The sequence below is a fragment of the Mustela lutreola genome, chromosome 16 (assembly GCF_030435805.1).
Source record: "Mustela lutreola isolate mMusLut2 chromosome 16, mMusLut2.pri, whole genome shotgun sequence".
Taxonomy (NCBI): domain Eukaryota; kingdom Metazoa; phylum Chordata; class Mammalia; order Carnivora; family Mustelidae; genus Mustela; species Mustela lutreola.
This window is the reverse complement of record NC_081305.1, coordinates 42,738,023-42,749,536: the sequence shown is the minus strand read 5'-3', so window position 1 is coordinate 42,749,536 and position 11,514 is coordinate 42,738,023. Positions and strand designations below refer to the sequence as shown.

At 56.0% G+C, this 11,514-nt stretch overlaps 2 protein-coding genes across 4 annotated transcripts in view; one reads left to right on the top strand and one right to left on the bottom strand.

Moving 5' to 3' along the window:
* Positions 1–256: 256 nt before the first annotated feature.
* On the bottom strand, positions 257–7,914 carry KIRREL2 (kirre like nephrin family adhesion molecule 2). Of its 3 annotated transcripts, XM_059152024.1 has the most exons (16): positions 7,701–7,914; positions 7,341–7,490; positions 6,620–6,769; positions 6,304–6,464; positions 5,793–5,943; positions 5,446–5,551; positions 5,188–5,336; positions 4,726–4,853; positions 4,503–4,635; positions 4,083–4,183; positions 3,725–3,944; positions 3,149–3,251; positions 2,750–2,861; positions 2,358–2,423; positions 1,202–1,240; positions 257–932 (listed from the first exon to the last, which is right to left on the bottom strand). In XM_059152024.1, exons 1-16 carry the CDS (start codon positions 7,750–7,752, stop codon positions 861–863), a joined length of 1,893 nt encoding a protein of 630 aa, XP_059008007.1. In that variant the 5' UTR covers positions 7,753–7,914; the 3' UTR covers positions 257–860. The 3 variants fall into 3 exon arrangements, with proteins under 3 accessions (XP_059008007.1, XP_059008005.1, XP_059008006.1); XM_059152022.1 differs by having other exon boundaries at positions 257–1,240; positions 7,701–7,906; XM_059152023.1 differs by lacking the exon at positions 3,149–3,251 and having other exon boundaries at positions 257–1,240; positions 3,727–3,944; positions 7,701–7,908.
* Positions 7,915–11,007: 3,093 nt separating this feature from the next.
* NPHS1 (NPHS1 adhesion molecule, nephrin) overlaps positions 11,008–11,514 on the top strand; it is a 28,651-nt gene continuing 28,144 nt past the window's right edge. The window contains exon 1 of the mRNA XM_059153123.1: positions 11,008–11,436. Coding sequence (XP_059009106.1) covers positions 11,379–11,436 — 58 coding nt within the window. The 5' untranslated portion in view covers positions 11,008–11,378. The remainder of the gene's footprint in view (positions 11,437–11,514) is intronic.

The window sequence follows — 11,514 nt, the reverse complement described above, 5'->3', positions numbered from 1 at the left end:
ATAGTTGTCTTTCTCTGATTGGACTTATTTCGCTAAGCATAATACCCTCTAGTTCCATCCATGTTGTAACAAATGGCAAGATCTCATTTCTTTTGATGGCTGCATAGTATTCCATTGTGTGTGTGTGTGTGTGTGTGTGTGTGTGTGTGTGTGTATCACATCTTCTTTATCCATTCTTAGGGCAGATTTAATGGAATCCTTCCTTGTGGAGGGTGATAATGCTAGGAGAATCCCCAAGACACATTCACTTCTCAACTTCTTTTTTTTATTAAACATAAATATTCTCAACCCCAGATTCCACCCCCACACAACCCAACCCACTTCCCTCCTCTCATGTCAGTTCTCACCCTATCCTCACTCCTTGGATTCAATTTTTCCAGGGTCTTGAAGGAATTTTGAAGGAACCAAGATAGTGGCCATCTTGGGTTCCCAGAGAGTGAACAGCCATCTTGGCTGCACTTCCATTGGCCAAGCAAAATGCCCCTCAGAGAGAACCAGGACAGGGGCTGGTCCGGCTTCTATCTAGATCTTCCTATGTTGCCTGTCTGCTCAGTACAGGTGGTCATTTTGAAATCTCTTCTTTCAATGTCTAGAAATAATTTCCATCCCTGCCTCTAACTCCTATCACCCCTGTCCCCATCCCTTTACAAAGAGCCCATCTGCCATCTTGAATCCCTTTTACACAGGGGAAATAGTTGGTCAAGTGGCCATCTTGCTCCTTTTGGGGCAGCTTCTTTGGCTGACCTGATTATACACCAGTAAGTCAGACAATTGTATGATCTTTCTCTCCCATCAATGTTCAGTTTTGGAGGAGGAAGGTCACCAACTTGTTCTGGTTCCTCAGAAATCAGGACAATCCATTATGGCAAGTTGAAGATTCCAGGACTCTTCATTTGGAGGGCTGTCATACATGAGTCTGGAGACGTGGGTGGCTGGGTATGGGGAAAGCAGCATATGGGAAAGGTGGAGTCCTGGGGGCCAGATCTGGGGGTCCAATGGATGTCGGTTTGCTGTAGCTGGTAAAAGCTCGAGGGTGGGGTGTGGTGAGATAACCTGCCCGAGCTCTATAAAGTCTGCAGGGGGGGACCATGCCTAGGTGTGGGTTGAAGTCACAGAAGGTAGGGGTCCCTGGATGTCCAAGGGGGGAGGGGGGCGGCAGGAAGAGGCCCCCTCCAGGGCCTTCACCAAGGCTCAGGCTCACACTGACTCCTCGGACCTTGTAGTAACCATTGGTTGGATCCTGAGGGGACAAACGGGATTATATGAGTTATATGAGGATATGGTGGGGGGAGGTTAGGGTCCCTAATGGAGAGACACACATAAAACTTGACCCTGAGACTTAGAAATAGGAGCAAGCTGAGACCCAGAGACAGAGACAGACATATAGACTGATAGGAAGATAAAGTGGGACAGAAAAACAGTGACAAGAGACAAAAAGACAGAAGGAAATGGGCAGAGAAAGGCAGCAACAGGGGGTTATAGGCCTGCTAAGGGTTGGTGGTAATGAAGGAGATACAGTGGGGAACAGAGAGATTGAGACCAAGACATTCATTCATCTGCCCACCAGCCCCAAGGCTTTGATTCTGTGTCATGCCTGATGCTGTTGCTGGAGGTGACTACCACGGGGAGAGACTGGGGTCCCCTGCCTTCATGGAAATCCCAGGCCAAAGAGGAAATGGCAAATCCCCAGTGTCAAGAGGCGTCAGGGTAGTGATGGGGGAAGGACAGGTGGAGGGATAAGTCTTAATGGGGAAGCAGAAGCAGGATTTCAGGACTGGGATAGGAAGCCAGGACAGAGTGGTCCTAGTTGTGACAGGCGGAACACAGCATGATCAGGACTGTGAGGAGGGAAGCATGGGCTTTCCAGAACAAGAAATGTTTGAGCCGAGACCAGAGGAATGAAGGACAGAATTAGGTAGGTATGGGAAGGAAAGTAGTGTTTCAGGCTAATTGAGTGGCGTGTTCTGTGTATAAAGGAGACAGAGAAGGGCTCTGGACTAGAGGCTGAGGTCAGTGGAGCTCAAAAGTGGGGACCCCAAAGGAGAGGCAGGTTTGGGGAGATATGAGGCCAGTGTGGGATCTGGTAGGTGGAAGGGGCCTAGCAGAGGCATCTAGGAGGCCTGGGGTGGGACTGTGATGGGAAAGCTCAAGAGGGAGGCCAAGGCTGGACAGATTTGTGGGCATAATCAGCAAGTATGCCAACAGGCTGCAGAGGTGAATGAAGTGGCCCAGAAGGCAGGAGGAAAGGGTGAAGGGGGCTAGGTCCCAGGTCTGGACCCAGAATTAACAAGGAGAGGACCAAGCTGGGAGAGAGCTGGAGACTCAGTAAAGGGAACCCCTCCCTTCCCAACACTCACCTTGGTCTCCAGAGCCCCCTCCTCATCCAGAACCAGGTCACTGTGGTCCGTGTGCACAATGGGTCCCTGGGGTAGGGTGCTTAGTGAGAGGGGGTACTCAGAGAATCCTCCTGGCCCAGTGCAAGACCCTGACAACCCCCAGCTGGACAGTGGAGGCCAGGCAGAAGGGATCAAGAGCAGCTGGAGCTCAGGTCTGGACTCAAGACAAAGGGCCCTGGGGACATATTTGGTCTAGGGGATAACTGGGTCAGGGGAATATTTGGACTTGGGGGACATTGGAGCCTGGGATCACTTGTTTGGACTCAGACCCTCTTTGAGTTGGGGGGCCCAGTTGGGACTGGGTTTCTCATTGTTCAAAGGCTGAGTTGTGTCTGGGGACCCTAGTGTCCTACCCGGTCCTCGCCGCTGCCTATCTCCTCCTCCTCAGGGCCCCGAGAACTGGAACCGTCACTGCTCCCTGGGATTCGCACCAGGTTCTTTTGCTTGGAGAAAGAGGCTGAGGCCAGGGACAGTGGGACAACAGAAATAAGGGATGGAGCAGGGTCACAGTTTGTGGAGACCAATGAGCAGGAAGAAAGAGAACTGGGTTGGGTCAGGAGGCTGGGAAACAATGAGAACCTGGGAGGGTAAGGACCCTGAGAAGATGGGCATAGGGCTTGAGGGAGGAATCAGGACCCAAAGGTGAGCCAAGACCATAGAGGTGGGACTGGGGGCAGGTCAAGGCCAGATCTGTCGGTGGAAGTGGAGCAGGCTTGGGGGAAGGTACCAAGGTGGGGTTCAGTCACTGACCCTTGCCATGGCGCCAGCAGCAGAGGGTCACCCCGATGACGACCATAAGAAGAGTCATGGCGGCAGAAGCCACTCCAGCCACAATCCGGATAGTGGGCAGCAAGTCTATGGGGAGGACAGGGAGTGTTCTGATGAGGCTAAGTGTGAGGCTCAGGAGGAACCGGGGAACAGGGACTCAGAGCTTGCTTGGGTTGGATTCTCTGGGTTCAAAAGGTCACCAAGTTTGGGGATACCCAAGTTTGTAGTCCCTAGCTTAGAGTCCTTCTAGTTTAAGGGCATTTGAATTTGGGGTTCCACAAGTTTAAACTGCCTGGCTTTAGAGAGTCCGAGAGTTTGAGCATTTTTAAACTTTACAATGCCCCATATTTGGAGCTACCCTTCTTTGGGGTACCTAAGTGTGAGGGGTCTCTCAACTTAGAATTCCACATTTAAAGGAATTTACTGTTTTGGGGGGACTCAGGATTCAAGGGACTCCTAATTTTGAGGCTCTTAAGGTTTGAAGCTGTCTGCATGTGGAGGTCCTTGGCTTACAGATTGTGGCGTTTGGGGGCTTGGAGTCTTCAGGCCCAGGATCTCACCTCTACGTCCCAGGCTGACCTGGGTACCTCCCTCACCCAACCGGTTCCTGGCACTGCAGTTGAAACCCCGGCTAAAATCGGATTCCTGGGTTCCCGAAATGTGTAGCACAGAGATCAGGGCTGGGCCCTGTCCTTCGCGGCCTTCTGGAACTGGGAATGTCTCCACCAGGAACCGACCCTGTGACCCCGCCTCCAGAAAGCCCTCATCCCATGACCAGACCTGGGGGCACAAAAAAAGGGAAGTCTTAAGGAGACTGGAAGGGGAGGGAAAGGCGGGCAGGCTGTGGATCACAGCAGTTTTGGAGGTCCGACTGGGAGGTCAGGGAGGCCGGTCATGACAGCGGTGACATTTCCTTACCACGGCATCTGGAGCTGGGGATGCGAAGACTAGACACTGGAGGCGGGCGGGGCCCCTCAAGAAGGCGGGCGCAGAATGCAGGGCGGTCACAATTGGGGGAGCTGGTTTGGAGATTGTGGACGATCAGATAGAGGCCGGGCCCTCGGAAACTCCAATTCTCAATAAGCCGGGGCCAGGTCTTGGCCCTCTCCACTAATGCCAATCAAGCAGGCCACGTCCCTCAATAAACTCTGAACCTCTCAGAGGCTCGCCTGGGTTAGGTCTCGCTCCCACCCCAGATCGGGGTCTACAAAGCTCGACTTTTCAAGGCCACGCCCACCCCCCCCACCCCCCCACCCCCCCCCCGCTTAGAGCTCGCCCACTCTGCGGGCTCCCAGTCCAGGGCTCTACCCGGTCTTCTAGAAACCGCCCCTTTCTCACCGTTCACAGTCAGCCTAGCCTCCGCCGCGCCGCCCCCCAGGCCCGAGAGCCCCGGCTCAGCCCTGCATACGTAGTCGCCTGCGTCTTCGGGCCCCACCGACGGAAGAAGCAGCGTGGTCCCGGACCCCAGCACCTGGGATGGGGTAGGGCGTCAGGGGCAGGACCTTGAGGGGAAGCCCCGTCCACCGCCAGCCGCGGCCACAGGGCCCAGATCGGGTCTCACCTGTGCGTCCCCGCTGCGGGTCCAAGTTACCCGTGGGAGCGGGTTCCCGCGCCAGGCGCAGCTGAAAGAAGCATCTTCCCCTACGTCTACTGACATGGGCTCTGGCCTTGCCTGCAGAATTGGCCCGACTGGAGGAGAGAGAGAGGAGGCGTCGCACGGCCGGGGAGGGATGCAAGGATGCAACTTCTGACTCGGGATCAGTCACTCAGAAACGACAGCCTCAAGGCCCCAAGGATAGGCGTCTGCTCCATAACCACTCAGCTCACGCTCCCGACTCACACGCCCAGGCCTCGCCCTCGCCCCGCCCCTCCTTGGCACCGACCCAGCACAGCCAATCCCGGCCTACATCCCATTCCGGCTCCGCCTCCTCTCTCTGCCCATCTTAGCCACGCCTCACTCAAGCCCCTGACCGGCTACGGTCCGCCACACTTTGGCCCCACCCCGGGCCCCGCCCTGGCTCACACTGCACGTCGAGCGCGGTGCTGCGGTTGGCGCTACCCACAGCGTTGCTGACCTCGCAGGACACGGGCTCAGTCAGGAATGAGGCGTCTGCCACGACCTCCAACATTGGCCCGCGGGCCCCGAGCACCGGGGAGCCTCCCTTTGCCCACCTGCGGAGGGAGTGGGGCTGTTGGTGTTGTCTCTGCTCCCCAGGCACGCCCACTTACGTCCCAATCTCAGTCCTCCCCAAACCCGTTCTCCAGTGACCTTCGTCCTCACCTATAGCCAGTGACAGGAGGTTGAGCTGTGGCATGGCACAGGAAAGTGACCTTCTCTCCCTCCAGCACAGTCTGTGGTTCTGCAGACAGAGTCACCACTGGGGGGTCTGTAGAGGTGGGTCATGGTCAGCGGTGAGCAAGGACCTGGAACACCTCCATGGAGCACCTGAGTCCAATGCCCAGCCTCTCATAGGCTGGGTCCCCAGTCTCTTCCTTTTGAGCTAGGAGCCCAGGACTCCAATTCCAGTTCCCCCAGGACCACAGGTCCACAACCTCCTCCTTCCTAATATCCTGGACCCTAGTCTCGGGCCCTCTTTTCTTCAAGAGCCAGGGTCTGATTGTACTCACACTGCAGGCTCAGTGTGATAGCTGTATCCTTCCCCGATGGCAGGGCCTGGCTCCTGGCCCGACAGACCAAGGTGGCTCCATCATCATGGCTGGAAGGAGTCAAGGATAAGATGCTCTCCACTGACCCAGTGGTTCCTTCCTTCAGCAGGGTCTGGAGGTTATGAATAATAATAATGATTTCACTTACCCTGTATGCAGTGTTTACTACCTGACACTTCTAAGCGTTTTATTTAATCTGCACAATTACCGCATGAAGTGACTATAATGGTCCCTATTGTACAGATAAGGAAGCTGAGAGATGGAGAGATTCAGCCACTTGAACTCAAGACCAATCAACCAGCAAGTGACTGAGCCAGGATTTGAACCTAGGTAGTCTGGCTCTGGAGTTCTTGTCCTTAATCACATACCAAGAGTCCCAACACTTGAACCTCTTCCCTCACATGCCCCCTCTCCCCTGGATAAGCGTGTTTTCGCTGAATGGGCAAAGGCTGCATAGAGATTTGGACCTGACCTGGCGGAAGGTGGTCCCATCCAGTCGGATCCCATCTCGGAACCACAGCAGCTCAGGGGTGGGGCGGGCATCCCCACGGCTCCGACATGTCAGATTCGCAGGAATTCCAGCCACCAGAGACACAAAGGGGCCGCCCAGCACCTGGGGGGCTTCTGGGGGCACTGTGGGGTAGATTGGGGTCAGAGCTCTATCCTGGGCCCAGAGACCCCAATCTTCCTGGCTCTAACTGACCACCCCTCTGGGTTCCCTGGACTCTGGTAATCAGTTAGCACTGGCTGTCCCCCTGGGCTTCCCAGGGACAAGTGAGGGTCCTCACCCAGCACATGCAATTGGGCTGGTCGAGAGCGGAGGCCTGCTTGTGTGGCCTGGCACTCATATGAAGCTTGATCCTCTAGCTCCACGGGCCTAATGTAAAGATCGTGCTGGCCGCTGGCTGCATTCCCTGAAATCCAGTACCGGGACCACCCTGCAGTTGAGGAAGAGGCAGTCACACCAAGGCTCTGAGTTTCTGGCTCCCAGAAACTCCCTCCCCCGCCCCCAGACATCCCACACTAGAAAGACACCCAAAAGTGGGTGCTGGGCCAGAGAGACTCTAACCCCCTCCCAATCCAGAGTCACAGCAAACTGGGGGTGGGTGAAAAAGTCAGAAAAAAGCAAAAGAGCAACTGCCATAGAAGTCCGATTAGATACTACCTCTGGAGTGAGCAGAGGGCTATGATAGGAGAAAGGAGAAAGGAAGTCTTCTGGGGAACGGCCAGTGAACGTGAGTAGTAGTCACGTGAGGGTCTACTTTAGAACTACTTGGCAAATCTTCCCTTTATGTTTTAGGTGCGTTTCTGCATTTACGTAATATTTCATAATGCAAATAAAAATCCCCTACTCCCCCAAAGAAGCTAAAACTTCAGTTCTTCCAGATGTTCATCTAAACCCAACAATTTCCCAAATTTGAAAACATCAAAATAGAAACTTCAGATAAGGCCCAAGCCCAGCACCCCTACCTGGAGCCAACCCCTCCTGAGCAGAGAGAACAGTCTCACCTGGCAGGTCCCTTTCGCCCCCTAGAGCCAGCCCATCCTTAGTCCACTGAACCAGCCCCCAGTATTCGCCCAGGGCACAGGGCAACCGGGCCTCATCTCCCAGCAGTGCCACCAAGTCATCTGGTTGTTGCAGAAAATGGGGCGACAGACCTAGGAGGATCGGGGGAGGGGACCAGGGTTGAGTTTAAAAATGAGCTTAGCTCCGTCATTCAGGACCCAGGAGTCCAGCCTCCCAGAGTTCTCTTCCTGCAGAACTAGGTGTCTGAGCACACACACACCCCCACCCCGTTCCATCTACCCCAATAAAGAGGCATCTGGCAAACAATCCTCCCCCCAATTCACCCCCCCCCCCCCAGGTACCTGCATGCCCTCGGAGGCAGAAGAGGAGGACGAGGAGGGCGGGGACCAACATTCTGAATGTGTGTCCCCCAAGATCCCGTAGACTTGCTGTTGCACTGGCTTCCTTGAAAACTCCTTCCTCAATGGCACACCTCTCACCACCCTGGTCGGAGCTCCTTTCGCGCCCGACTCTTCGCCCCAGGCTAGGAGCCACCCCGTTTCTGGCCTGGAGCTCCCCAAGTCTGCTCAGCCGCAGGCTCCAACAATCTGAAACACCGGCGGTTTCCGCGCGCTTGGTCTCGGAGAAACCGGGGAGGGTCTGATCCCACTCGCCCCGCCCCCTGGGAGACCTGCGCCTTCCCATTGAGAAACTCCCGCGGCCAAGACGCGGATGAATGGGGGCACCGCAGGCCGGGGTCTCCCGGCAGGCGGGCGCCCCAGCCAAATTGGGGTCTGGGAGCCGGAACACCTGGGTCGAAGGAGGGCGTTCTGGTTGGGTTGGACACCTGCACCCTGCCAGGCTTGTGGGGGGCATGACGGGGGAGAATGGAAGAAACTTGCTCAGACTAGGTCCTGGAGGGAACGCGCCGAGTGGAAACGAAGCTATAAATGGGAGCCCCTGGGGCTTCGCTAGTTTCCGCGCCTTGGGGAGGCGGGGCTCGGGGCTCCCTTGGGTCTGCGGGTCAGGAAGAGGACACCGAGGTGCCTGGGGGCAACTGGGACTCCTGAGAAGAGGAGGGGGTTCAGTTCTATTCGCCTTAAAACCCCAGCTCAAAATATCCCTCCCCTGCCTTGTTACTGCTGCAAACCATAGCACTTCCAAGGATCCAGGAATCCAGGCCCCCAGCCCTTCCTTCCCGGAGACCCCGCAGTCCAGGCTCAGCCCCTCATCCCACTCGACTGTGGTTGCCGGGCGACGGCTGCGAGGCGGCGGTGCCCAAGCTGGGCCAGGCAGGGAGGCTGGGAACCGCGCAGCTTGTCCTGACGGCTGCATGCCGCCCAGCTGGGGCGTTCCCACGCTGCAGGCCGGCCGGTGCGCTGCGCAGCTGGCGGGGCAGGTGGGCGGGACCCCGAGCCGACCGAGGGGGGTCTGGGGGCCTGGGACCCTGGGTCTGACATTCCAGAGCCTGCAGGGACTGGGAGGGCCACACTCAGGTTCTCTGGCGTTCCTGAGCTCAGGTTCTTGTCTCTCCAAATGGCAGGGGCTTGGACTCCAGGATTCTAAGATAGGGCATTCAGACTTCCGTTGACTGAGAAACTAATGGCCTGCGAGTTTCTGGGGAGTTGGGGACTGAATTAGGTCTCCTGCCTGCAGCTTGGTGCAGTTGGGAGAGGAGGATAGGGTTCAGAAAATCAGGTCTTAAGTCTTAGAGTCCGTGGATTAACCACCAATCTCTCCCACCCCCACACAGGCCCAGGAGGATTTGAAAATCACAGACAGTGAACATCTGCCCTAAGCCCTGTGTGTGGTGGGGGGAAGGGTTGGAGGCCTAAACTCCTGGGTCCTTGGGGAGAAGCAGCTTCAGCCTTGGGCTGCTGAGTCTGAGAGGGGTGGGTCCTCAGGACACAGACTTCTAGGTCTGGGGGCCTGAGCTGGCTTCTGTTTGGGGAATCCAGACCCTGGATTTTGACAGAGGATGAGCTCAGAGCCAGGACTCCTGAGTCTTGGGGAGGAAGTCAGTTAGTAAGGCTGTTTTTCCAGACACCTGACATCGCTTCCCCTTCCTGGCTCTCTTGGGCCCCAGACATGGAAAAATGGAGAGTGGAGGCCCCAGAAGTATCCAGAGAAGGAAAACAGCCAAGGTGGATGGTGGAAGGTTTGTGCTAATTAAAGGTTCCAGCAACTGACAGCTCTACACCCCGGCCCTGAGGGACACCATCTGGTGAGAGCCCCTACTGACAGAAAAGCCAGCTCTGCATCCAGTCCATTCCCCAGGACGTGTGGGGGGCAGTTGGGAGAGGGAATATGGGGGAGGGTGAGGAGTCAGTAATGGGAGGGAAGAGAGTAGAGGGAACATCAAGGATGGAGCTGTGGGGGTTCAGGCCAGATGCCTCATTTTCTTCCTGGAGGAGGACCAGAGAAGGGAGTGGGAATGGGCGGGGAATGAGCCGTTCCAATTCCTGCAGGAGATAAGTAGGAAGAAGAAGCTTATCCCGTGTGTGTGTGTGTGTGTGTGTGTGTGTGTGTGTGTATGTGTGTGTGTTGTGTGTGTTTGTGTGCACGCTGGGGTGGGGTGGGTAGGGCAGGCCAAGCAGCATTAGGGTTATAAAATTCTAAGACGGGACAATCAGGAGGGCTCAGCGATGGAGAAAGAAATAAAAGAAGTGTAGTCCCATATTGACTGAGAACAAATATTACTGATGGTCTGGTGTGTGAGAGAGACAGAGCATGGGGAGTGGGGAACAGAGATGAGAACATAGAAAGACAGAAAACAGAGACACATAAAGGCACAGAGACAGTGACATAGGTGAAGGTTGCCTGAGATGTAACCACTAATGGAGGGAGGGAGGGGGAGAGAGGGAGAGACAGAGGGAAGCTTTGTGAACCAGAATTCACATGGCCACAGGGTTCCCAAGCTGGGCTCTCTCCTATACCCACTTAGGGCAAGTGGTCTTGGACCCTGCCTTTCCCTCCACCCACTCTGATGGCCCTGCACGCTTGTCTACCTTTGACACTCTTTTACACATATGTACTCTTGCGTATACTTTCACAGATCATGTTGTGTTTTTTTTTTAAGATTTTATTTATTTATTTGACAGACAGAGATCACAAGTAGGCAGAGAGGCAGGCAGAGAGAGAGAGGAGGAAGCAGGCTCCCCACCAAGCAGAGAGCCCAATGCAGGGCTCGATCCCAGGATCCCGGGATCATGACCCGAGCCGAAGGCCGAGGCTTTAACTCACTGAGCCACCCAGGTGCCCCTCACAGATCATGTTTCACTCTCACTTCCTCTGTGCTCACATGCCCCTGCACTCACGCACACATATGCACATAGATATCTGCATTTCCACAGTCTCTCAGACACACTCTTGCACACTCTCCCCCAGAGACCCCTGATGGCAATGAGGACATGTCTACTCTGGGAAGGTAGAGACTTGCCAAGGTCATGTGCCAGGGGAGGGAAGAGCTGGGGAGTCCTAACCCCACACTGGGTCCAGCTGTCCACTTGGGTCTGACCGGCTGCCCCTTATCCCTGGCCCCAGCCAGGCCCTTGGGGTCATGGGGACTGGGGAGGCACCGTGGAATGTTCCTGGCATGTGCTGACAGGGGATTTCATGCCCCAGCTGGGCTGGGAGGAGGCTGCTGGGCAGAGGCCTGGAGCTGGAGACTTGGGACGGCAGCCGGGGGAGGCAGGGTCTGGGTTTCTGGGCCACTGACCACATCAGCCTCCTCACTCTCCTGGCCTCCGGGAGCCCGCTGCACTCTGAGCTGCTCTCCCCCCTGAGGGGCCGTGAATGGGGAGAGGAGAGCAGGGGTGGAGGTGGCAGGAGAGAAGAAGGGTGAGACTGAAGAGGAGGAAAGGAGAGAGACAGAGGGACCGACTCACGGGAAGAGAAGAAAACAGAGAAAGAGGAGACAAAATGGGCGAAGAGAGACAATAAGAAAAGCCAGAGACGTAGGGAGAAGGACCCAGCGAAAGACAGAAACAGAGAGGAGGCAGGCAGTGGACCCTTTGGGAGCCACAGGCAGAGGACCTGAGATGGCTTTGAGGACACCCGTCAGGGCTGCCCTGCTCCTCACGGGGCTGCTGACCACAGGTGAGTGGGATCCTGGCCCTGTGACTCAGTGGCAAGTGGCCCTCGTTTTCCATTCATGTTCTCCAGACTGACCCCTCT

Coding starts and splice junctions, on each gene's coding strand:
- KIRREL2 (XM_059152022.1), bottom strand. CDS start 7,752: ATGTTGGTCCCCGCCCTCCTCGTCCTCCTCTTCTGCCTCCGAGGGCAT. Junction 6,465..6,619: donor AGCCCAATTGCATGTGCTGG/GTGAGGACCCTC, acceptor TCTACCCCACAG/TGCCCCCAGAAGCCCCCCAG. Junction 2,424..2,749: donor TAGGCAGCGGCGAGGACCGG/GTAGGACACTAG, acceptor ACCCTACCCCAG/GGACCCATTGTGCACACGGA.